The 25,637-nt window shown below is 33.4% G+C and overlaps 1 protein-coding gene and 1 non-coding gene across 5 annotated transcripts in view; both read right to left on the bottom strand.

Moving 5' to 3' along the window:
- LOC135128006 (serine/threonine-protein kinase tricornered) overlaps positions 1-25,637 on the bottom strand; it is a 112,969-nt gene that overhangs the window by 66,699 nt on the left and 20,633 nt on the right. Inside the window, exon 1 of one of the 4 annotated variants that reach the window (XM_064054778.1) lies at positions 10,471-10,831. The exons of the other annotated variants lie outside the window; for them this stretch is intronic. Coding sequence (XP_063910848.1) covers positions 10,471-10,627 — 157 coding nt within the window. The 5' untranslated portion in view covers positions 10,628-10,831. Of the gene's footprint in view, positions 1-10,470; positions 10,832-25,637 lie in introns of those variants that run through there. 4 annotated transcript variants of the gene reach the window in all.
- On the bottom strand, positions 18,922-19,011 carry Trnay-gua (transfer RNA tyrosine (anticodon GUA)). The gene is given in 2 exon segments: positions 18,922-18,957; positions 18,975-19,011. It is a non-coding gene; the product is annotated as a tRNA-Tyr (tRNA).

Here is a 25,637-nt window from a genome sequence, read left to right as displayed (position 1 = left end):
CCCAAAATTCGAACAATTGTTATACAGTTTTGACTTTTTCCCCAAAAATTTAGGTTTCTAGGATAAAAATTCAACACTCATTCATAAACCACAAGTTTAGGACTACATTGCTTTTTAACATTTAAATAACATCTATTCACAAAATTGTATCAATTCCTGAGTGGGAGCATGAATGAATGAATTTTGATTAACGATTTACCATATTTCCCATACCTTTAGAACGTTTCCAAGATTTCAAAGCAATCGATCTTGCAATTTCTACAATGTTCTTTTGCTACTTTTATTTTTTTTCCCAAAAATCTGGATGCGTTATTTTATAAAATTTGGAAATGACGTTAAACTTTGTCTAATCGTCCCAATCAACGTGTAATGACGCCACCTCAAAATTGTTCATAGTAAATGGGTTTTAAATTGTATCAAATAACAGTCTTATACGTGTTGTTTATGAACCCGGGTTGAATTTCTACCCGAGATATCCAGATTTTTGAAAAAAAAAATCAAAATTGTGTAACAACATATTACAATTTAATTTTAAAACTGCAAAACCGATGCTCTGAAATCTTGCAGATGTGTTAAGGTTATTGTGAGCATGATTAAATTTTTAATCAAAATATATCTGTTTACTCACTCAAAAAAATTATCAGAAAATTTTGTGAAGGAAAAAATCTTTTGAAACGTACATTACATTACATACATGTTTTTATATTCACTTAAAGTGTTCTGATAAAAAAAATAAAATTCGGAAAATCAAATATTATAATTATTCGAAAAAGCTGGATTTTATTGTAGTTCTGTCGAAATAATCCTCGTGGAATTTTTTTCCTTGTCGTTTAATAATATCGTTCAAGATCTGCAAATCCACTTAGTCCCTCCTCAACGAAAAACAAAATACCCTTCGCATTTCAGGTTATAACAGTAAATTTATATTTTCAGCAATCCATAAAACACAAAAACCAAGAATTTCATTAAACGCTAAATTCCTCTGCCGACCATCAAATCAACGACAAATTGATTAGAATGCTTCTCTCATAACCCGGAATTTTCCAGTTCGGTTTGTTCCAGTCATCAAAACCCTTACTTTTATAAAGAATTTTTCGCTCATTCGTAAAATTTTATGTCCGTTCAACATGGAAAAGTCAAGGGAACCGTAAATGTCGCCAAACTTTCTAGTCGATACGACTAACAACATAATAATAGTACAACATTCAGCTTGATTTACGACAGGTACGACGTCCTCTGCCCTGCACCCGAATTTTCAATAGTCACAATACGCTTCGCACTGAATGGGCCATTATTCAAAACTCAAATTATACAGAGTTCACGGCCAAGACACACTAACGTCTCCGTTAAACCCGAAAAACCAGAGGCGTGCCTCAATTACGTACGCACAACGACATTACTGTTACGTTTGCGTATGCGACAAGTCACGTGCGATAGAGAGGGAGACCGCCGCAACTTAAAAAACAACCTTTTGTGTTTGGAAAAGAAGTGAGTCACGACGGTCACGTTATTTTCAACTTGGATAACCCATTTTCCTTAAATCGAGTTTAACAGTGTCGCATGGCTGTGACTAACGTCGATATTACACTATTTTCCGTGTGCACGTGTTAATGTTTTAATTGCCATTTGATCGATTCGCCCTAGTTTTTAAGCGAACGACGAATCAGGAAGGAGGACTGTGATTGTTGTCAATTAATATTGCGTGTTTTCGAGTTGTGATTGGTTGCGTCATGCGTGCAATTGCGTTACGATTAAATCGAAAATGCTGTGACTGCCGTTTAATGTCGGTTATGGTCAGGATTTTAAATTTCAACGTTGGAAATGGAAAATCGAAAGTGCGGTATTTAAATGAGTTACGCTATTGGGACACGGTTCCATTTGAAGTGCAACTCTGTCGTAGTAATTCGAATTATGTACGCGTCTACCTATTTGGTCATGCGGTACTGTTAGGTCATTATTGTAGCGGCAGAGATAAACGTTTTAAATTGACTGCAATTATCGAATGATGCTTCCGACAGATTTAACATGGAGGAATAAAATCGACAAAAATCATTACGGAAAAGTATTGCCATAACCATTCATCGAGGGTATTTTTTCGTGAAATTGAGATTTCACAACGAACAAATATGTCAAACTTTTGAAATGTACTTTGTATTTTTGAAAAGGTAATATTAATTTTTTCCATAGACAGAGGAAATTGAAAGAAGGTACAACAACCGCAAAATTTCTACTGAGACAGCTATCACTTTACTCTGAAAACGTGCCGCTGTATATAAGAATGGTGTATACCAACAATGTTTATTTGTTTCCTAATCTCCGTGATTTTCTTTTATAATTCTTATTGTTACCATAAAATACGTACTTATTTTAGAACGACCCGTTTTTCTGTTGTACCACGAGTAAAAATATCCGTAAAACAGATCAACAGTAATCTGCCAACCAACCGCTTAGGATTATTACCAGAAAGGAACAAAGGTTCTATGAATCGTATATGCCCGTTCACATTTTTGGTTACAATGGACACCGACGTCCGATTTCCAAGACAAACAACCCAGAAGCTTCATTATTTAGAGGACTATATTTTAAATTTGTTATGTGGATCGTGACGAATTCAATTTTATTTATCGTGTCTAAATTATTAAATGCTTGTTAAGTAGTTCGTCAATTTAGCACAATAGCAGTGTATGATAAATGTATACTACTTCATTAAAATGCATGTAACCTTAAAGCGTAAAAGTCATAAAAATGAACAATGCCAGCAATGCATAAAAAGAAAACTAGCCTATTCAATTGTTTTCGTAAAATTAACTAGCAATATAGGTTGCAACTTTAATAATGAAAGATACCCATAAAGATTAACGTTATTAAACAACTGTAAAATAGACAAATTTTGATTTTCCATGTTGTCTATTGGCGACTTTTCTGAATTTTTCGATTAATGTATACGTAAACACTCATTAAAATTAGTCTGTACAAACACTGCAAAAGAATGATTAGGTTATCTAAAAGTATTATTTAATAAATCGCAGTTTATGTTGCTTATCTGTGGTTATCAATTCATCTGTTCTCAAAATAATATATGCAGGTCTAAAATTCGGTCCAAGGTTATTTCGGGAAAAAATGTTTTTCGAAAAATCGAAAAACTGAATAGAACAAAAACGAAACATTATAAAATTTCGAATACCTAATCGACAAATCGAAGAAGCACTTTTTTTAAACCGAAAAATTGAAGAACCAAAAAATCGAAATTAGAAAAGTCAAAAAATCAAAACATCAAAAACTTGAAAAATTAAAATATCAAAATATTGTAAAATCCAGAAATGGGAAATTTTCCCAAAATGAAAATGTTGAAAAACTGAGAAATCGAAAACTTGACAAATCCAAGTCGAAAAATTTTAAAAACCGAAAATCAGATTTCACGAATCGAAAAACTGAAAAGCCGAACAGATGAAAAATCGACAAACCGAGAAGTTGAAAAATCGAGAAATCCAAAAATACAACATTAGTAATCGAAAAATTAAAAAGTCGGAAAATTGAAGAATCGAAAAACTGAAAAATTCCAAAACTGGAATGACGAAAAAAAAAAATCAGAACATCGAATAAATGAAAATTCGAAAAATCGAAACAGCCCAAAATAAAAGTCTATTGAAAAATTTTAAAATGCAATATTAAAAAAAAACAAATTGAAAAATTGGACAATCTAAAAATCAAACATTGCAATCCGATAAATTGGGAAATCGAAAAATTTAAAAATCGAAGGACTGAAAACTGGAAAAATTCAAAAACTGAAAAAACGAAAAACCAAAAATTGTAAAAATCGAAAAATTAAAAAACCAACTATATCCAAAACCGAGAAGTCGAAAAATCGAGAAATCAAAAAACTTATAAAATCTAAAATTTAAAAATTCGAAAACTGAAAAACAATAAAAAAATAGAATTTTAAAAATTGAAAAATTAAAAAATCGAAGAAATGAAGAATCGAAAAATCATAAATCGAAACATCGAAAAATCGAAATATTGAAAAACCTGAAATGTAAAAATTGAAATATTGAAAAATTCCAAATCTTAAATGACGAAAAACTGGGAAATCGATGAATTGAAAAATCGGAACATTGAACACATGAAAATTCGAAAAACCGAGAAATCGAAACATCAAGAATCGAGAAATCGAAATATCCCAAAATAAAGTTCATAACTGAAAAAAATCGAAACATCGCAATCCGATAAATCGAAAAATTGAAAAATCCAACTGAAAAATTGGAAAATATCAAAAAATTGAAATGAAAAACCGAAAATTGTAAAAATCGAAAAGTTAAAAAAACGAACACTCCAAAACCGAGAAGTCGAAAAAACGAAAAATCAAAACCTCAAAAAACTTACAAAATCTAAAATTTAAAAATTCGAAAACTGATAACAGAAATTAAAAAATCTAGAATTTTAAAAATTGAAAAATTAAAAAATCGAAAAAATGAATCGCAAAACTTGAAAATCGACAAATCGAAATACTGAAAAACTTGAAATTTATAAATTGAAATATTGAAAAATACCAAAACTGAGACATCGAAAAGTCTAAAAATCAAAAATTTTTAAAATCGAAAAATCAACAACCTGGAAAATCGAAACATCGAGAAATCGAAACATTAAAAAGTCGACAAATCCAGAAATGGGAAAATTAAAAAATGGAAAAGTCGAAACGTCGAAAAATTGAAGAATCAAAAAATTGAAAAAAACACTGAGACATCGGAAAATTGAGAAGTCAAAAAATGAAAGAATTCGATAAATTGAAAAATCGAAAAATCCTAACATTGAAACATCGAAAAATCAAGAAATTGAAAAATAGAGAAGAGGAAAAATCGAAATATCCCAAAATAAAGTTCATAACTGAAAAACACAATATTAAAAAAAAATCGAAAAAAATCGAAACATCATAATCCGATAAATCGAAAAATCGAACTGAAAAATTGGAAAATTTAAAAAAATTGCAATGAAAAACCAAAAATTGTAAAAACCGAACACTTCAAAACCGAGAAGCCGAGAAGTCGAAAAATCGAAACCTAAAAAAAACTTACAAAATCTAAAATTTAAAAATTCGAAAACTGATGAACAGAAATAAAAAAATCTAGAATTTTAAAAATTGAAAAATTAAAAAAATCGAAAAAATGAATCGAAAAACGTGAAAATCGACAAATCGAAATACTGAAAAACTTGAAATTTAAAAATTGAAATATTGAAAAATTCGAAAACTGAGACATCGAAAAATTGAGAAATCGACATATCGGAAAGTCTAAAAATCAAAAATTTCAAAAATCGAAAAATCAACAAACTGGAAAATCGAAAAATCGGAACATTAAAAAGTCGACAAATGGGAAAATAAAAAACACACATCGGAAAATTGAGAAATAAAAAAATTAAAGAATTCGATAAATTGAAAAATCGAAAAATTCCAACTGAAACATCGAAACATTAAGAAACCGGGAAATTTGAAAATCCAGAAACTGAAAAATCCCAAAACTTAACCAAGGAAAAACAGAAGTCGAAAGTTGAGAAATCCAAAAGCCGAAAAATCAAAAAAAATTTGATTTTTGTACAAAAATATAGAATATAGACAGGTAAAAACTCAACACGAACTCATAAACCACTAATGAAGGAGTACGATATTTTATAAAATGGATACAAAATTTGACAACAAAAAATTAGGACATACGGCAGACAAACAGACGGAAACGGGGACCTATTTTTTCGTACTCTAGGAATCACGAAACGTCGAGAGGCATGAGAGTAACCAGTCGATTGCAATTCAGTTTCGACAGCTTATTTCAAAGACTCATCAAATTTCTTTGTTATTATTTTGAATTTTAATGGCATTAAGATCGACTTGAGTATTACAAAAAATACAGCATTTACGCACCCCCGGAAGGAAATTAATGACGCCATTTTAAAAATTCATTAATTTATCTACGAACACAATGACACGATTTTCTTAAATAAGTTGCTCTTAAATTGTGAAGTTTGTCATGGTTCTTTATATAAAACAACAAATTTCTTCGTTTCGAAAATAAACCAATTTCGTCCGCCTTTTTCCAGAGCAAAATAGAAACTAAACGTCCACAAACTATTACGCAAAGACGAAACCAACAAGAAAAAGTAACCCAACGAGCACGAACCACAAGCTGCAATTACCTTCGCTATTCTAAGCCAGCACATCCCCATTTACTCTTTTTTCCTTCAAACGTAAATACAACATTGCAGCTACATTTCATCACCGTCACCTCTCCAGAATAATGTGAATCATTATGAAAACAAAAAGAAGCACACGTCACGTATGACCCAGCAAAGATTTCAAAATCATAGTGCCACTTAGTTTTATCAACACAAAACAAATATTTCCAACTTTAAATAGCCAAACATTACACAAGAATTTATTAACGTAGGTGTTTGCATTTTCCGATAATAACAGCATGCAGCACGTGGGTGAGAAACCTCTATGAGAGAAAAAAATTGGAAAGAACGTTAACATTTAGGAAAAATGCCAAGACTCAAGTTTTAAATAGTCGAAGTGCTAAATTAACTACGATAATGGTCGAAGAAATACGCGTCTGCTTGCCTTCTGTTCGTTTTAATTACTCGATTAGAGGAGCTATTTATTTATATAAATTAAGATTTAACAGACACGTGTGATGTTGGTGCAATGCCGACGTGGGAAATGTTAGAAGTACTTGGCCGTAATTTCAAACGATACTATGACCATTTTCGTCACACCTGGATTACACAAGTTATGCTGAAACTCTTTGGAATTCTGGTAAAAAAAAATGTGGGGGCAAGTTCAAGGTGATCCGTCAGTAATTCTGTCAATTTGTTTAAACTAATACACGTTGAAATAAAATAATCAATTCTCGCTTCTTTGAAATTAGGCAATAAAAACCAAAAAAACAAGCCAAGATCACTATTTATAATTACTTTATAACGCTAAGTGTTAAAACGTTGGAACAAGGTGCATATTCTAGAAGACAAGTTTATCATTAAAATTGGGAGATTTACGTCAACTATCACGCAAAGCCCACACACTCTATAGTAATGTACACATCGTGACGATGGAAATCGTTTTTAAAAATGTAACAATGACAAACAAATCTACTTTTTTTAAGTTGAGCGTCATCTTTATCATTTTATAAATAGTTTCAAAACCCTGGCACTGCCACCATTGCCATAAACAATTCTGAATGAATTCACATATTTGCAGATTGTTAGGAAACAAATGCGAAAACGTCATTTCCAAGTAAATATTAAAAAACGCACGTTTACAGAACAATACCAAGAAGCAGCATCGTTTTTATTGCAAAATCAAGAACAAAAATTTTTCCTCACGTGCCAAATTCCCGATATAATTTTGAAAGAGAACCGTTTTTTAAACGAGACTTCCTGACTGATTTGCGTCAGTGTTGACAAAATTAGCGTCTTACATTGAGCTTGGAATTTATATTTTTAAATAAATCGTTCAAAATATGTCAAAAGTGATTTGGACATCGGTCATTCACAAGTTCGCAGTTGCTTGCAAAATCCGCTTTGTGTAGTGAAGGACGCAATTTATTTTATCAGCGACCAATATCCGACCCGAACAGGAAAAACTAGATTTTCTGTGAATACTGAAGCGCATCAACCGGTATGAATAATAATAATAATAATTAGTAACTTACGCACGTATTATAGCGAAGGTTAAACAAGATGTTCCAAAGCTAGTGCAATGTTCAGGGGTTTTTCAACTTGAAGGTACTATTCGATGTAAATGAAAATGAAGCCAGAAATTTGTTGGAAACGCATTTTCAGTGACATCTAACACACTACTAAAATAATTTGAATAACTTGGACTTACCACGAACATTTTTAGATGTTGACAAAAAACTGACAAATGGTGGGTAGTCATATTCAGATGATTTTTTAACCAGAGAAGAGTACTAAATGATTACCACACTTCGATGTAACAATTTACCTTTGTTTTCAAAAATATTTACGGAAACTTTAAATTGAGGTCGCAAACCTCATATATACATTTTTTTGTTAGTTACAATCGCTTTCTCAAAACAGTGACAATTAACTGAAAAGAATACATAAAATAGTGTGCCAAGGTTAATTCCCTTCTAAAGCAAATGCATTTTTTTGCTCAATTTATAGTACCAGAACCAACAATTTTTTATGGAAGAGGTTGTTTTCTCCGCAATTTCATATACTCTGTTGTTCAGGGGCAAATTTTTAAACGAACTACGTCTATCTACTCTATCACAAAAAAATAAAATCCAAATCAGTCCTTTCATGTATATTTCTGTATCCATACACATCATGGACCATCAACAATTCCGGTCCAAGTACAAATCTGGTTACACTGGTATCTGGAGTGCCTTAATCCCTCGCCTAAATTTTGCATAGATTTTAGCTCTTCTTTTTGAAATTCCAATTTTAAAATCCATACACATAGAAACAAACTAAATAAGACAGAAAGTAGACGTGCAGCACATAAAGAAGTTAGACAACAAGAAAATTTTATATGGCAAAAAATTTTTCAATACATAGTGTAAAACCCGTAAGCAATGCATTTTATATAGGAGAATTCGCGACGGTGTTATCAGTTATCAAAAATCTACCGATTCTGAGGGCTTCTATCAATGTTAAAATTTGATTTTTATGTACTAAAATCTCATAGCAAACCGAGTTATTTCTTAAATTTTCATTATTTTGAAACTGCCTTTTTTGGTTCTTTATCACGTCATATTTCAAAAAAAACGGTATATTAAAAAACTATGGCAGAATTTGAAGTAGATTTTAAATATGTGATGAATGCAGAAAAATGAAATTTTAAAAAGGTGAACATTCAAGACAAAATTTATATACGTACAACGAAAGAGTTGGTACTTGAATTTGGGAAATGTCTTTAATTCCGCATTAATTAGTGCTATATGCGATTTTTTTTTAATTTCGTTGAGGTGAATTTTTCCTGAATTTTCATATTTCTAAATCTTCATTTTTTTGTTACTTATCGCTTCATATTTTAAAATTTACTTTAAGTTTTGCCTTAGATTTTTAACGGTAATAATCTAATCACCGTACTGAATCTAACATTGTAAATGACGTGATAAAAACCAAAAATTGCGATTTTAAAATTAAGAAAATTAAAGAAGATTTACTATGAAATTTTATTATATAAAATTCAAATTTTTAACACTAATAGATGCGGAACGACAAAAATATTGTTTTTGAGAAGCTTACCGAAATTTTCCCCCCGACTTTCAAACTTCCAATTACGACTTCGTAACTGAGAATTCAAGCTTTACAACTGAAAATTTTGACTTTTAACTCGAAATTTTAAGTGCAGAAATCGGATTTCCCACTCAGAATTGCTTAAATTAATTACTAGAATTTTTATAAAACGGGCTCCGGAAAATTTAGTATTCTATTCTTATTGTTTACGTTTCTATTAAGCATTAAGAACAACTTTTGTAAAATCAAATCAAGTAGAAATCATTGGGACTCAATAATGATAAAAAGTAAAACAAGCTATATACTACAAATAAAATGATTGACTTTGTACTGTTGACTTGATCAGTTGACATACAATTTCTTTACTTTAAGGAAAATCTTCCTTTTTGTTTATCTCAACTTTGAGCTACAATAAACTTTATGTACTTACCGAGTTATCTACACCGTCACAGTACAGCAAACAAAGCTGAATGACGGCAAAATAACGTTATGCAAAATACTAAATATAGATTCTGGCAAATTTAAGCCTGAAAAATTTAGTTCATCAACGCCACTACTTTCCAAAAATACACCCATTTATACATTATTTAAACTTATGCATGTTGAAGATATTAAAATTGATAGATCAATGTTTGAACACATGCTTCATATAAACTCGAAGTCAGAATGTCCAAAGCTTGAGTTGAAAACCCACAATTCCAGGTATCGAAGTTGTAAGCTTCGAAGCCATGAGGTTGACCTGTGGGATTCCCAGTTGCAAAGTTCGGAATTCTTGACAAAATGCAGACTGGCACTTTGTAAAATCCCACAATCAGTGTCAATTAAACGTCGCATGAAACTGCAACAACGCTAAATATATTCCACCCATTTAATTACCATGAACCACGACACCTAAACTCGTTTTTTCCACCAAGTCGCACTCTGCGATTGACACCAAAACCCTCGATCCATTTCCCAGACATATACCCAAGAAAAACATAATGAACCTTCACCGGAACTCATTTTTCCATCGAACCGCAGCATCTCCGGAAACCGGGCCACTATACCATTTAATTTCAACACGAAGATAAAGTCTAGTGAACTCAGACCTGCATTCTGCAGCTTCGAACTAGGCCAAACGTACAAAGCCTGACGCAACGACCATATATCTCCGAGAAAAAGCCACCTTACATAACCGAACTTAACCTTTCAGAAAACTCAAGGATCCTTTCCGTGCCTCACCTAAAGTCTGTTTGTTGACCGGCTGCGGACTCAGTTTAGATATCCATCTCAGGAACCTGCAGGCGCTCGGCGGCGTCTGGCGGCATCCCGGCGGCGTCTGCAGCACTGAAATCCCGTCAGAACCCGGCAACGGCCGGTACCGACTGTACGGTGACATCAAAGCGCCAACTTCACATCACAGAAAAAACGGGAAAGAGCACTCGAAAATCCGCACAAGTGAGAGATGCACAACGTCACACTGGGAGAAGGTCGGCACGTTTATCTCCTCCGACGACCGCAGCACATGTTTCACCTGTTGCACGCCAAACAACCTACCAACCGAAGACTGGCGAATCGTCGACTGCTGGCGGTTGTCCGATTAGCGGTACCGTGTTCCATTCTCTCACACCATTGCCCCACGACCACGCGATGGTAGGAGGCGCAGGCGCCGCTCTACCAGGTACACGGGACGACGTAACCGGACGGTGGTTTATTGTTCGCACTATTATTAGACGGAACGGCGAGGGTGACGTCAATGGCAAACGGGCAGGTGGCAACCCCTGCAGGATCGGGCACATCGCATGCCAGGAAGTTCGGAATTTTTACGCAAGGCGAGGATGTGGTGATCAAAGCGCTTTTCGTGTGGAAACTTATTGGGTTTTGGGGGCGGGGAAAAGGTGGTATACTGGCCAGGTGGAAACTGTAGCAACTACTTTTTTTATACTCGCTCCAATTCCGACGAGGGACGGTATTTTTTGGCTGACACATGTTTTGAAGGGATGACATTTGGTGATGGAAGAAAATGATGTGTGCTTTTCAATTTAACCGTTTCAACTCCACAACATAATAAAACAATACCTTCCTTTCTATACCCGTAATTCGTTAAGCAATATTTGCACGACTACAAACACCGCGGAAAAATTTAATCTCGAGGGTCAGACATTTCAAATTTTTATTCATAACGCTTAAATTTGCAGGGCGCTGAATTCATCAGCTGACACTCCTGAGACCTTGCGTGTCAAGAAAACGACTTCATTTGAATTAAATTTTTGCTAATTTATGGCGACTAATCGTGAATATTTTTCGTACGAAAAAAACTGAAATTGGCCATTTACAAGAATTTCTATAACTTCTTCATTTCTGGTACTTTAAAGCAGTATTTTTTTAATGAACATCATACTGTTTTTCCACATTTTGGAAAAATGAAAATATTCTGTTTTGATGCACCATTTCGACACTACATTGTTTTGCTTTTTTACTTCCTTCATGTGGTAGAAATTTGTATTTTTGATTCTTTTGTAGAAATATTGTAACAAAAAAAAAAAAACCCCTATCACATTCTTTGGGGTTAAGCTTGAAAAGCAAAAATTAGAATCCTATTTTTATAATAAATCTATATCTATACTGCGTTCCATTTTGAGTTGACAGCGTGGAAAAAAAACATGAACAATACATTTTATATCAGTGAATTCTTGACTCTTTTGTTGGTTAACAAAAATGTATCCATTTTCTGAAGCTTTGTCATTTCGCATCTATTCCTGTCAAAATTTAACTGCAAAACTTTTACTTGAAGCTAATTTTCAAGGATACTCAGTTATGTGATAAAATTATTTCATAAGGCTTGAAGAATTATGAGGAAATCAGGAAGTCGCATATGAACAAAATGAATTCCCGAGGTTGTTGAAAATGTCTGACAGGTTATGGGTGATAATCCCCACACATCTTTAAGAAGAATTTAACTTATTCGAAAATTATTAAAAAAGACCTGATGTTCTTTCCTTACAAAATGCACGTTTTCAAACCACCTGATCACAAAAAAAAGAATGATTTATTGTAACTGGGTTAATCAAACAATGAACTATTTTCTCGATATAACATTTTTCTGTGATAAAATCTGGTTTAATATAGCAGGCTATGTAAACTCGCAAAATGTCGGGATCTGGAATGCGGAAAATTCTTATTTTTTCGAAGAAACGCCATTACACCCACAAAAAACTGGAATTTGGAGGAGTCAGTTACAGCTGCGAGATACCAGAACATGCTGCAGGAATTTATTGACCCGCTTGATCTTGAAGAATTGCAGAACGGATATTTTCAGCATGATGGCGCAACAGCTCAAACAGCTCCAATAAATTTAATTTAAAATTGATGACGACCGTTTAATGAGCTCCCACACAGACCCGATCTACCCACCTCGATGAGCTGACTTGACACCTTTAGATTATTTCTTGTTTCCGACTTTGAAAAACGATTTTTAGACAATCAGTGGATACAATTGAAGACCTAAAAGTGAAAATCAAACAAGGGTGTGAAAGTTTCACCGGAAGTTCTTCCTATTAGTTACGTATTTGAGAATATGAAACCACCGAAAAACATTATTTTTAAAAAATATGAACAATCGAAGAGCACACGGTTTGAAAATTCAAATATTGCTCAGCATAACTTGGGAATCATCATAGAATAGGCGTAGAATGTTTCAAAATCAGTCAACTGTGCTAATAATTGTAAATTTCTAGACATTCACGACTGTCTAAAAACATTCAAAAATAAAAATTATGCAATAAATTCAGATCGTCATATTTTTTTTGTCATTTTTCATGTAATAGTAAAAATAACGTTCGCAAAGTTTCGCAAATTAGTGAGTTGTTTCTGAGAAGAACGATAAATAAATCGATTCCTACATTCATTTTTTTTAACATTCTGTGTAAACAATTCTCTAAAATAGAATATTATTACTTTAAAGCACAAACAATAGCACATCTCAAGGTAACGAAGATTTATTTAATATTTTTATTAGATAATCAAACACCACATTGTTTAATAATTTTTTGAAACAACGTTATCAACTTCCTAAATGGATAAACAAATAAATTTTAATTGATATTGTAAATCAACATTTGTAATTTACCTATTTTCGAAGAAATTCATTACGTAATTTTTTTTAGTTTAAAATTAAAAAATAAGGTGGGCCGTTAGATACAAGTAAAATAACTGTACCTTCTAGCAAATTTCAACAGAAGAACAGACAAAACAACGGAGACATGAAACCTCCACATCAAATGTAACGCACGGAAAATAAACAACAGCAAACCTTCACGCTTAGAAATTTTTAAAAAATAATCATTCTGTACCAGCAATTGTGTTACACTGAAAAGCTGCAGTTTTTTTTTTCGAAATCTTTTCCGAAATAAATTTTTGGTTTTAGATTACAATCAAAATAAAAAAAAAAAAGTTAGCCGTGTACCCATCGTTCTACATATTAATTAAATATTGCTACAAAACATTAACAGTTTTGTTTAAATATAGCTTTGACACAAATTCATAACCTTTGGAAACTAAATCTTTAATTTTCTCTGTTAATGTGACACCCATGACCCGCCCATCACCGGTCATTTTTTTGAATATCAATGGAAAGGTGCAATTCAGTTTTTCAGAGAATCTGATTTGTGTTTACCAGAAACGTGAGTTCGGCGAGGACACCAAGAAAGTTGCGGCTTTTACGTTGGCTGTGCAATCTTTTAAGCACGATTCTCTGAAATGATAATTGCTTGATAAACCCCGAGTGTTGTCCAAGTACTAAGTAAGTATATGTAAAGTTTGTGTAGAATTATAAGAATTTTATGGACCCCTAAAGTTAATTCGTTTTACAGCCCTTTGGTCAATTTTATTGTACAGCTAAAAGAGCCTGTCAGAGGAAAGCCGATGTTTACTGGCCCGCGCCGGGCAGTCTGCCAGGCAGGTACAAATTTCTTGGAAAAGGTACGGTTCGAAAATGGCTATAAAACGAATTAACTCAGGGAGCCCATAAAATTCTTATAATTCTAGACAAACGTTTCAAAAAGTATGACAAACTCTTATAAACACGTCAAAATTCGGGTTGGTCATTACTTAGTGACTTTCTTTTTCCAAACGGAACCCTTCAATAAACCGCTTAGGACTATGATAATGATAATTTACAGTCCTGACTTTCTCTCGGATTGCTAGTGTGGAAGGAACAAAGGTACTATGAGTCAGACGTGAATGAAAACATTTTAGCACGCAAGCGTGTTTTAATTTTATTATTATTAGGAAAGCGAACGCAAATTTTATTGTTATTTAACACTGATATAACAATTTAGAGAAGTCAGCAAAACATTTCTATTTTATTCTACATTGTATACTGTCGCAGATTCCATCCACAATAAAAACCTAATAAGGAGTGTTCATTTTATTAAACGGACACCTTTAAAGTAACGCCACTTTTCTAATTTTTAATCTAAATTATTCTAGTTTTTATATATGAAAGCTTTAAGTTGTATCTATTAAATGCCATTTTTGTTTTCAAAATAACGTTATTTCTTTTTAAAATGAAGCGAATCGCCATTGGGGCAAGAAAATTATCTTTGCAAAAGTGAAGCTACGAAAAATTTCCGTTGGGGGGACTGCCTAAAATAACTAAATGTTCAAAATCAGCAGTGTTCCAAATAATCAAAAAGTTTGGGGAGTTTAATACTTTAGAAGATTTGCTCAAATCCAGACCGAGAAAAGGCCCGCTTAACGAAAATATTGAGGAAAACATTATTAAACTGCTAAAATTAAAGAAATGTATGTCTGTGTGGGAAATACCGAAAAAGCAAGGTGTTACCGTAGGTACTGTACAAAATATAAAGACTCGGAATCACATTAGAACGTATTAAAGCAAAAAATCCCAAAAAGAAGCGAAAAGCAGCGCACAAAGTTAAAAAAAAAAGCAGGAAGTTATAAACACTTTTGGTCAGGAACAAAAATCGTTGTGTTTTGATGGACAACGAAACGAAGGTTAAAATGGACTGCAATACACTACCCGGCTCCCAGTTTTATAATGCAGTCGTAGGGGAAGATGTCCTCGATGACATGAAAACAAAAAAAAATTGAAAAGTTTGGGAAAAAAGTCTTAGTGTGGCAACCGATTTGTTCTTGTGGGCTAAAAAGTTTTAGTTTTTTTTTACGATTGGAACAATTCGGGGCGATGATTACAGGAAAGAATGTATACAAACGCGATTATCGCCTGTTTATTGCAAACATCATACCCCCCATTGTTTTGGCCAGATTTGGCTTCGGTTCACTACGGTGGTGCCACTCAGGAGCTTCTTAATGCCAATAATGTACAGTTTTTAAAAAAGGAAGATAAACCACCCAACTGTCCTGAGCTTCGTCCACTTGGGCGATAGTGGGCAAATATGAAATCAGTGTTAAGAAAAGATGGCCGAACAACATCATTAGTTGGAGAATTTAAAAAAATGTGGCCTCCTGCTATGAAGAAAATCACAAACAAACCTGTGCAAACAGTGATTGGCGGTATTCGCGGAATAGTTAGAAAATTTTATAGTTTCTGAATATAATTGATTAGAGAATAAGAATAATTATTTCATTTAACATTGCTAAACATTTTTATAACAAAAAAAATTAAATTAGCCCAAAGTACTCGAATTAGTAGCAATTTTTCAATGTCCGCTTTATAAAATGAACATTCCTTACCTATTACTCCTACTTTATGGCAGTGACGGCAAACTCAAACTATCAAGCAATTCACATCGTACATAAAAATTTTACGAACGACAGTAATTTATGCACACAGATCGATTATTTTGATGTTTAAAATGAAACTGTAATTTCCGAAATTAGGCTTCCAAAAATATTTTTAGTGGTACTTGAAAAACATCACACATTCCAAAACAAAACACGATCTTTTCACGAGTATCATTCGGATAATTTTATTCCAGGTGCTTAACAAAATTTTCATCTATATTTATTTACAAAATATCTAGAATTCATTCTATTTTAAAATAAATTTTCTTTAACATGTGAAATAATAACACTGCTACTAAGAAATTCTAACCTAACATAAAATAGAAATCTAATTACATCGGCGATCTTGGAGACTCCAGTCTGGAAAGAACCTGATAGTTGTGCAACGAACAATTCAAACAAATAACGAGAACGTCTAATTCGCTTAGCGAACTCAAAATGGAACTACTCACACGAATATTGGATATCTGCGTCCAAATAATCGAATCGCGTGAGATCCAAGCATTCTCCAACATCTAGCTCAATAATAAATCAAATTCGAGAAAGATATAGCTAATACAAGATATCCATTACAAGCATGACACATGCAAAAATGCCTCAAGAACCCATTAACAAAATAACGATGATACGCAAGATGAAAGTATCACTTTCTATTGACGTTTTTCGTTAAAAAATTTCAGCTGTGCATGAAAGTGATTTTTTTTCGGGTCCATTATAATTACTAGATTTTGCCCAAGGATAATGCCATAATTTCACACTGATTTACATACATGTCGAATGAGGGATTCGTTCCACACTTGCAGCTTTCTGATTTTTTACCAACAAAAATCATTACAGGTAAAGTTAATTAAAAAAGACATCAAATGTTTGCACGTTTAGTTGAAACAACAAGGTGAACAACATCGACAGAATGAAATTTTCCACAATCTGTCGACTCTTCAAGATAAATGAATAAAATATGAGTACCTTTTGCGACAAAATATTTACTCAGCCCACCCGAAAACAAGGAAGTCGTTGATCGTCCGACGCACAAAAACAATTAATTTCGCACAAAAACTCGTTTTTAAAAACGAACTTAATACCTCCCACGGACTGATGGAAATTAATTAAATTCTATTTTTTCGCTGGAATTTTCACCGAATCCTTTCGTTTTCGTCGCGGGTTGCGCACAAAGAAAGTGCCAATTTAAAATTGTGTATCTACCTTTTTTTAGATCACAGAGGGAATGTCCCACAGTCGCACAAAACGATAAAAACAATACTTCACATACACAAACAAAACAAAGGAAGTGTGCTTATCACATCGAGGAAAGAAAACCACAAAACGGTTCACGGTTTGTAGATTTCGAATCTTTTAGTTTCACAACGCATCTGATCTGCCAACTTCAATCAATGCTAGGCTTTATATCCTGGAACTGCGTAGGTGTGTATTGTTTGTTGCGGCTAAAGAGAAGTAATTTTTACCCTGATTGCTAGCTGTTAAAAATGTTATTACTCTGACATAAAGCCAAAGATTGAATTACGAAGCGCCCACATTGTGTCTTTTACTTGTAACAAATGAGGGCGCATTGCTCCTTAAAGACGTCAAATCGGTGAAAATACCAAAAATGTTAAAAGGAATCATCACTGAGACGTAAATGTTGCTTTCTAGCGATGTTTGTTGGGTAATTTACGATGGTAATATTCGGCAAAAATGAAATGTAACGATGATGCAATCTCACTAACGATTTATTATGTAAAAAAAAGTAGAATATTCATTATTTATCGTAATGGTTAGTAAAAAAGTAATTTATTTATTGTTTAAGTGTTGTTATAAATAGGCTATAAAGCGTAATGATTGTATATGCTCATCGTTTTCATAATAAGCTGTGTTCTGCAACTTTTTCTGTGTATTAAGCAAACAGTAAACATGTAATTATTGTGTAAAACCCGTCAAAACATTTAAACCTATCAACACTAATTGTCGAGGTCACCCTGCAAAATCTTCATATGTACATAAATTAATCGAGTTTTACAAACACGGTGACATTTTTGTCAAACCAGTTAAAACACCATTCACGGGAAAACTTTGTTTTATTAAACCACGTTACAACTGTTTCAAAATTTTCTTCAAAAGTGGTCGAATTATGAGATCGTAAACGCGCAGAAAAACATACGTCAAAGGCGGTATTTAATTAAAATATAATCGCTATAAAAATATTCAATAATGAACTCGGCTTCATAAACCATTGTATCAACCCAAAATTATTACTTCAATAAAGCATCAATAAAATTCTAATAATAATAATTTTACGATAACGACAACAAACTTATCGACCTGGTACATGCCCACCAGTTCGTAAAACTTTATGGATGCTATTAATGACCATTCGCATTTTAAAATTAAAAAATCCTAAAAATTTCACAAGCATGTAGTTGCATCAAACAAACTCAAAGTTCCAACGTCGGAAAAATATTTCCTCAATATCAATCATCTTCCACGCCGTTGTGAAATAACGATTTGCTCTAGTTACTCCAAGAATGAAATATTCATCCATCAAGGCCTCAAAAACGTTATTAAAATTCAGAATTAGATTTTTCAACAATACGATCGCTCAAAAATCATTAATTCAGACAACTAACCCCATTCTGCAGAACAATAAAATAACCAATTTCGTCCTAGAGTCAATCGTCACATAAAAACCCGCAAACAATGCGCCATTATTCTGCTATGCTACATCTTCCTCGTAAATTCAGCCAAATGACTTCCAATTTCGTTCACACATGCAATTCGATACACAAACAAATTTCACTACACCACTGTCTATAAATTTTATTTACTAACGTGAATTGTGCGTGAATTGTTCGTCGACTTTTAATAATGTTTGTACTAGTTTCGACTAAAATACTGTTACCTTTTTATTATAAAATACAGGAAAAAAAAAAGTCCTTCGAGCCGGATTTGAACCAGCGACCTATGGATATCAGCTTTTGCCACCTCTACAGTCCACCGCTCTACCAACTGAGCTATCGAAGGCTACGAGCCCAGCGACGATATTTCGCAAGTCAATGTACGCTCTGTGTATATTGTTTTTCAACGTCGAAAACAGGTTACTGAATTAATTCTACTTTATTGTTGTCGTTTAAAAAAATGAATCCCGCCGAAAGGTAATTTAAATGTCACGCAAATAACATTTCGATTCACGTCATCGTAATCGTCTATAAAAAAAGTGCGATCTATACTCCAATTCACATCTAGTTACACGCGTTTCGAACCCATACGAAGTATTGCCAATTCGTTCAAATCACCCAGAATTCGCGAAGAAAAAAGGTAAACAACACTAAACGCTATCAATCAATTTTTTTTACTCACTTGGATTGAGGCTGATAGGTGTTAAAAAAAAAGTGGTGAAAATGAATTAATTACGTACGTCCTTGTGTAATAGGCTTGTTAGCATAACAAAACGTGTTAGGTTAATTTTATTATCCAAGTAGGTTAAATTTTAATTTTTGGTGTTCAAAAACCTTGGACACTTTAAAGTATTTTGTGTGAAATTTATACACAGATAGTGAATGAATGAATTAAAAAAATAGCCAGTCATTGTGGAAGTTTAAAATTGTAACGACAGATTTTATCCAAATTAACCGTAGTTCTTTGTGTGAAACATAAAAAAAAATGTAATAACTAATAATAGAACATTGAAAAATCCAGATACTTTACTTAAATATTTTGTAGCTGTTTCTTTTTTTTTGTATAATTACCAGGGACCGACGCGACGCTATGAGGGACCTTCAAGTAGTCCATAGGCTTGTGATGATCTTTGTGCAGTATGACTGCCGCTGGATATGCGTTAATTTCAAAGAAAAACTAACCCTTTTTTGCATCGTACAGTTAGCCGCCTGAAGGTTAATTGCTCCGACGCGACATTCAGGAGCATCATTGCATTGGAGGTTTGCCGCCTTACCCGGAAGAGTCCGCTCGCTGGTAATTGCCAATAATTAGTCCTGGCGCAAAATAAAGTTACATGAAGTATGTTTGATTAAAATTCAAGATCAAGGTGAGTGGTTGGTCAAGTCCAACCAAAACAAATCCATTTTAACTAAGCGAATCATGATGAATCCAGGTATTTTTTTCGTTGACCTCAAGCCTTATGTCAAAATAAAACTAATACTCACGAGTGGAGTACATGTAGTGGAGTTCACCTACAACCTACAACTTACTTCAGGAGGTTTTAAAATCAACTGAAATATAAAAATGCAGTAATGATCTATTTATCTAATTCAAATAATAAATCGAGAAAGTTAAATTTATCGCACTGTCGGAATAAAATTTATTACAAAAATTTCCACAAATTTTACACGCCCTGACGTGTTAATCCATTTTATCAAGTTACGAGAAATAGATTCATCTCGTTTCATGTTAACATTTTTCCGTTATAGAAATTCTGATTTTAGAACCTTATAGAAACATATCTACTCAAAATCTTATAATTAATTTAGCGAATAACCAATTTCATCTGTTCTTGAAGTTTCATAATTCCCAGAATGGAAAAAAAAGGTCCCACTTTTCCTTCTGCATGTCTGGTCTATTAGCGATTTTATTTGAAAAATAATAACCCAAACTATTGAACAGATCATTAGGATCTTTTTAAACTATCGCATAGAAGGTTAAACGCTAAAGAAAATTTGACTCCAAATTATACTAAACGAATCAGATACAAGTTCTTGAAAAAAATTGAAAAAAGTTCAACAAAATTTTTACTCAAAATTTGTCCATATTTTACCATTTCAATTAGAATGTACAAAGGTATGGTTGTGTTTGTTTTTTTTTTAATTCGGGAGACTCTTGGATACCCATGGTGTATTATTTTGTAAGCCCATGGAGATTTTTTTTGTAAATTACATATTTAGCACAATTTTGGGGAACTTTGGTGTTCTATTTTTGGAAAATTCTGACCTGACCTGTTTCTGAGTTAATTTTGGGACCCCGTTTTTGTTTTTGAAAATTATATTTTGCTTTTTTTTTTCTTAATATACATAGTCATCTTTTCACAACAACAAACTAAAAACATGTTTAAATGGTAAATTTGTATAGGGGAATATCGATTTTGCAATTACGCTCCGCCCCTCGGTCTGACAACGAATGAAAAATTCGTCACGATTACTTAAGAACATATTTCACATGGTAATTTCTCGTAGAAAAATAAGAATTTTACAATTAAGCTCCACCCCTCGGCTTACGACGAATAAAAAAAATCATCAGAATTTAGGCAGGGAGGGCGGGCGGGGCTTATACAGCGTGTTATTGAAAGATACGTACAAAATAAAATCGGCAATTGGTCTCGAAGTATGGGGGCTAAAAGTAAAAAAAAGTTCAGGTAAAAGTATTCTCCTTTTAGAGATAAACATTATTAAAATTTATGTCCAAATTCGTTGTACGCCTCTGATAAAAAGAACATCTTTCGTTTCTATAGCAACATTTAGTCTTGACAAAAGTTTTATTGTTACAGTTGCTAGGATTTATTAAAATAAATTAATTTTACCTATTTATTCTTCAGTAGCGTCTAAAAAGGTTGGATAAGAGTTAATTTTCCCCTTATAATTTTGATAACAGAAACTAAGTTTTTCAGACTTCTTAGACTTCGCGAAGAACTGTCACTTTTGTTGTACGTACCTTTCAATAACACCCTGTATTGTGCCTTTTTTTTTCTTAAATGTAAATTAAGAAAAAGTCAAAATATAAACCCCGCCCACCCACCCCATCTCAATTGTAATGATTTTTTTCTTCGAAATTTAAAACACATTGAAAATGGTGGGCAAGAAATTAAAAACATGTTTTTAATTTCTCGTACAGAAACAAGGATTTGGCAGTTAAATTCCGTCCCCTTGGCTCACGACGAATAAAAAAAAATCACCACAATGGAGATAGGGTGGGTGGGCGGGGCTACATTTTGCCTTTGTTTCTTAGCCATCTTTTCACAACAAGAATTTAAAACATGGTTAAAATGGTACATTTTTGCGAATAAATATGGATTTTGCAATTATGGGGCGGAGCCTAATTGCAAAATCGATATTTCCTTATACAAATTTTCCATTTTAAACAAGTTGTAAGTTTCATGTTGTGAAAAGAAGTCTACACACATTAAAACAAAAAGGCAAAATGTAAGCCCGCCCACCCGCCCCATCTCAATTGTGATGATTTTTTTTTCTCGCCGTGAACCAAGGGGGCGGAACTTAACGTCAAAATACTTATTTCTTTACAAAAAGATTACATATTTTTGAGTATCGTGTTGTTCAAATAATACTATGTATATTAGGAAAAAAGACAAGATATAAACCCCGCTCACCCACCTCTCTCAAGTGTGATGATTTTTTTTATTCTTAGAAAGTTAAAACACGAAGATGGTGAATTTTTATGAGGAAATATGGTTTTGCAATTAGGCTCCGTTCCTAGGTCTGCCAATGGATAAAACCTTCATTATTATTGAGATCAGGGCAGGTATGGGTGGAGCTTAATCTTTGGCTTAAATTTTTGAGGTTCTAGGTACATATTTCTGTTTGGAAAGAATTTGAACGTGTTTTGGAGCCTCCAGTGTTTCTTACAACAATTTAATTAAATTTCTAAGAGGATACGTCATTTGCTAAAATCAGTCTTATCATGGCAGGTACTAGACCCACCCGCCCGCGGTTCTCATTTTAACGATTTTATTTTTGTTCAGTAAAAGATCTTTCATTCGGAGCAGATAAAACGGATCACTGAAATGCAGGTGGGGTGGGTGGGCGGGGTTAACCTGTCTTTACACGTACTAGCCGCGCCCACCCACCCTCTATTTTCTTAAAGGGTACCTCATTTGCCAAAATCAGTCTTACCTTAGCAGCTGGTAGCACGCCCACCCACCCTTTCTTTTCTTAGGGGGTATGTCATTTGCCAAAATCAGTTTTATCTTAGCAAGTACTGATGACCAACTTTTACAAAATTCTTATCTTATTTGTAAAAGTTAGAAAAGTTAAACGATATCTTTGTAGATTCTAAATGAAATGGTAATAAAACATGGTCATGGGCGTGAGAAATATTAACTAAATGTTTTATTACTGCTTATTGTGATAATGAATATATTGTTTAGTTGTTAAGCGTAGCAAAAAAACAATTTTAAAATCATTATAATTTCGCCAAAATGTATGAAGGATTTTTTTTTTTATATTTTTCCCAGACTCACCATTTAATTGTTAAGAGCGTAGCTGAGACTTAATCCGCCATTTTCCAGAGACCCGGTATAGATGCCTAAAAATTTTATAGAATGAAGTTTTTAAAAAGTAGAACTCCCGAACAATTTACAACCATACCTTAATAAACACAAATTATTTTAAAAAGTCGAATAAATTGTGTAAAGTTCTGGGTGCTCTTAACGAATGGGCAACACCTTCGCAAAAACTCATAAAACACCTGGTTTATGTCTTTTATACGCCGCCCACTAGACGTGAAGTGTGCTAGGGGGTGAATAAACGAAAACCAGAACACCGAATACCCACAAAATTTCCCAATAACAGCGTTATTGCTAAATGTAATTAATCTTAACGGCTCGAAAATATCCACCAGTGTTTTGACACGAGTTTTTTCAGAGGAACAATAAATTGTGTGCACAAGGCGCCAGCGTAGGTGTCAGCCGCATTGCGTAAGAATAATTAAGCTCCCAAAGAGGGTCATCAGTATCCTGAATAGGGACAAGCGTCTTTTTCATTAATTTTCCAAAAACAGGTTAATTTGAATTTAATGAACTTTCGCTCCCCATCCACCAAAAGTGTGATCGTGTAAAAAAAATTAGACATCCGTCATTCACATCATGTCCGCATTGTCAAAAACTCCATCTAAAAATACAACTTTCTTTTACGACACTTGCTTTTATTATTTTTTGTTTTATAGGTGCTTTTATATTCCCTTTTACGCTCACCCTCAGGGAGAGTAATTTTTCATTTTTGTCGGACTTGTTTCGAACCAGGGCAATCTGCCGTTAGAAAATCGTAATCGCTTTCCTTTTTTTTTTCAGATCATCCGGAAAAGTCTACACTTAATTAATCACATCTTCCCTCTAATGAGAAATATTGACTGAACTCGATAAAATAACTGTAACCGACACTAATTGAAAAGCAAATTGGAGCAAATCATGCACAAGCGTCGCCCATCATCACCGTAAACAGCAATAAGCAAGAAAAAAGCTACAATGGCCTCCACCGAAGTAAACAGCAAGGATTTCCAACTGAATCACCATCTCGACTTTAATTAGATTATGTTGGAAGGCGCCAACTTCGGAAATTGTTTCCATTAAATCGTCTCTGATAAATTAAACCTTAACGAAACATCTAATGACTTTTCAAAGTCACTACTCTTGCAGTTAATTCTCTTTAAAAAAAACAAACGTCATCGCCAGGTGTTACAAAACATTGCTACAAAAGTAAAAACCCAACACCGATTGGCGACTTTCAGCTACAATCGTTACAAAAAATCTAGCGACGCCCCATATACAATCGATCGCAAATGGCAAGAGTTCTTGACCGATGATGAGAAAGAACAGTTCTTGCGCGGCTAAAACATCTGTATGAACTACAAATTTATTGCAAGCGACAATTTAATTGGAATTGTCTTAACGGGAATGATAACGTGTCGCATTCTAACCCTGTAATGGATGTTAAAACAAAAAAGTTGTCGTTGAAGAAGTGTACACCGAGAGGTCACTTACTTCGAGCAAAGCGGCTCTCTATCAGGTTTAATTCCCACATTTACGGTAGCACAAGACTTAATTGGCTTCGTATGTTGGAAACGATCGAAGAAGTCTAATTAGCTTACGACGTAATTAAGAGAGATACTACTCGGGTTAGTTCACCATGAACGAAGAACGATGAATTTAATTCGATTTGTACCACAGATGTTAAGGTTTTTAAGAAAATTATTCGGTTGATTGTGTTCACATTAACCTAGAGTTACTGACACTATTTGTGATTAACTTGTTAGAAGACAATTTATGTTAGAATGATTCTAAATTATAGAACTAGCCCAAAATAAGGGTCACCTAAATTGCAACTTGTAGCAAAACTTCTAGAAGCAAGGACTTTTAATATCAAAAGTTGTTAAAAAAGAAACTGACAGACTCAACATCAAAATAACATGAATTTTTGACAAAGAAATTAATTTAATTTTTACCACAACTTTCTAACAAAAATGACATCATAGTACATCCATGAATTACGAAAAAAATCTGTAGAAGAATCTCTAAAAAATATATACAGTGTCTTTAAAAAAAACATAAGTTGAAGCTCGCAGACAGAAACGAATGACTATTAATAACCATTAACTTTTCAAATCGGATCACACTATATTTAAGACCATTAAATTTAATTTGCCAAAAAATAAAAGCAACAAACACACGATATCAACTTTTACGCTTGGATGTGTCGGACGAACAAAATAGCCTTGGGCCGGACAGGCCCTGAAACCAAGTGAAAGCTTTATCGAAACATTCGAACAGAAACCGCAACTAAACCATATAAAAACTCGCTGACTTTGCTCGGATAATAAATCCTGTCAGATTTTCCAAGCACTTTAATTGCTTTTTTAAATTAAACTAAAAAACTATTCCTAAACGTCAGTGTTTTGTTTGTTTTTCATAG

The sequence above is a fragment of the Zophobas morio genome, unplaced genomic scaffold (genome assembly GCF_036711695.1).
Source record: "Zophobas morio isolate AGI-343-1 ecotype UQ-CSIRO unplaced genomic scaffold, CSIRO_AGI_Zmor_V1 ptg000012l, whole genome shotgun sequence".
In the NCBI taxonomy this organism is placed as follows: Eukaryota; Metazoa; Arthropoda; class Insecta; order Coleoptera; family Tenebrionidae; genus Zophobas; species Zophobas morio.
The sequence above is the reverse complement of the archived record's forward strand: the minus strand, read 5'-3'. Positions and strand labels throughout refer to the sequence as shown.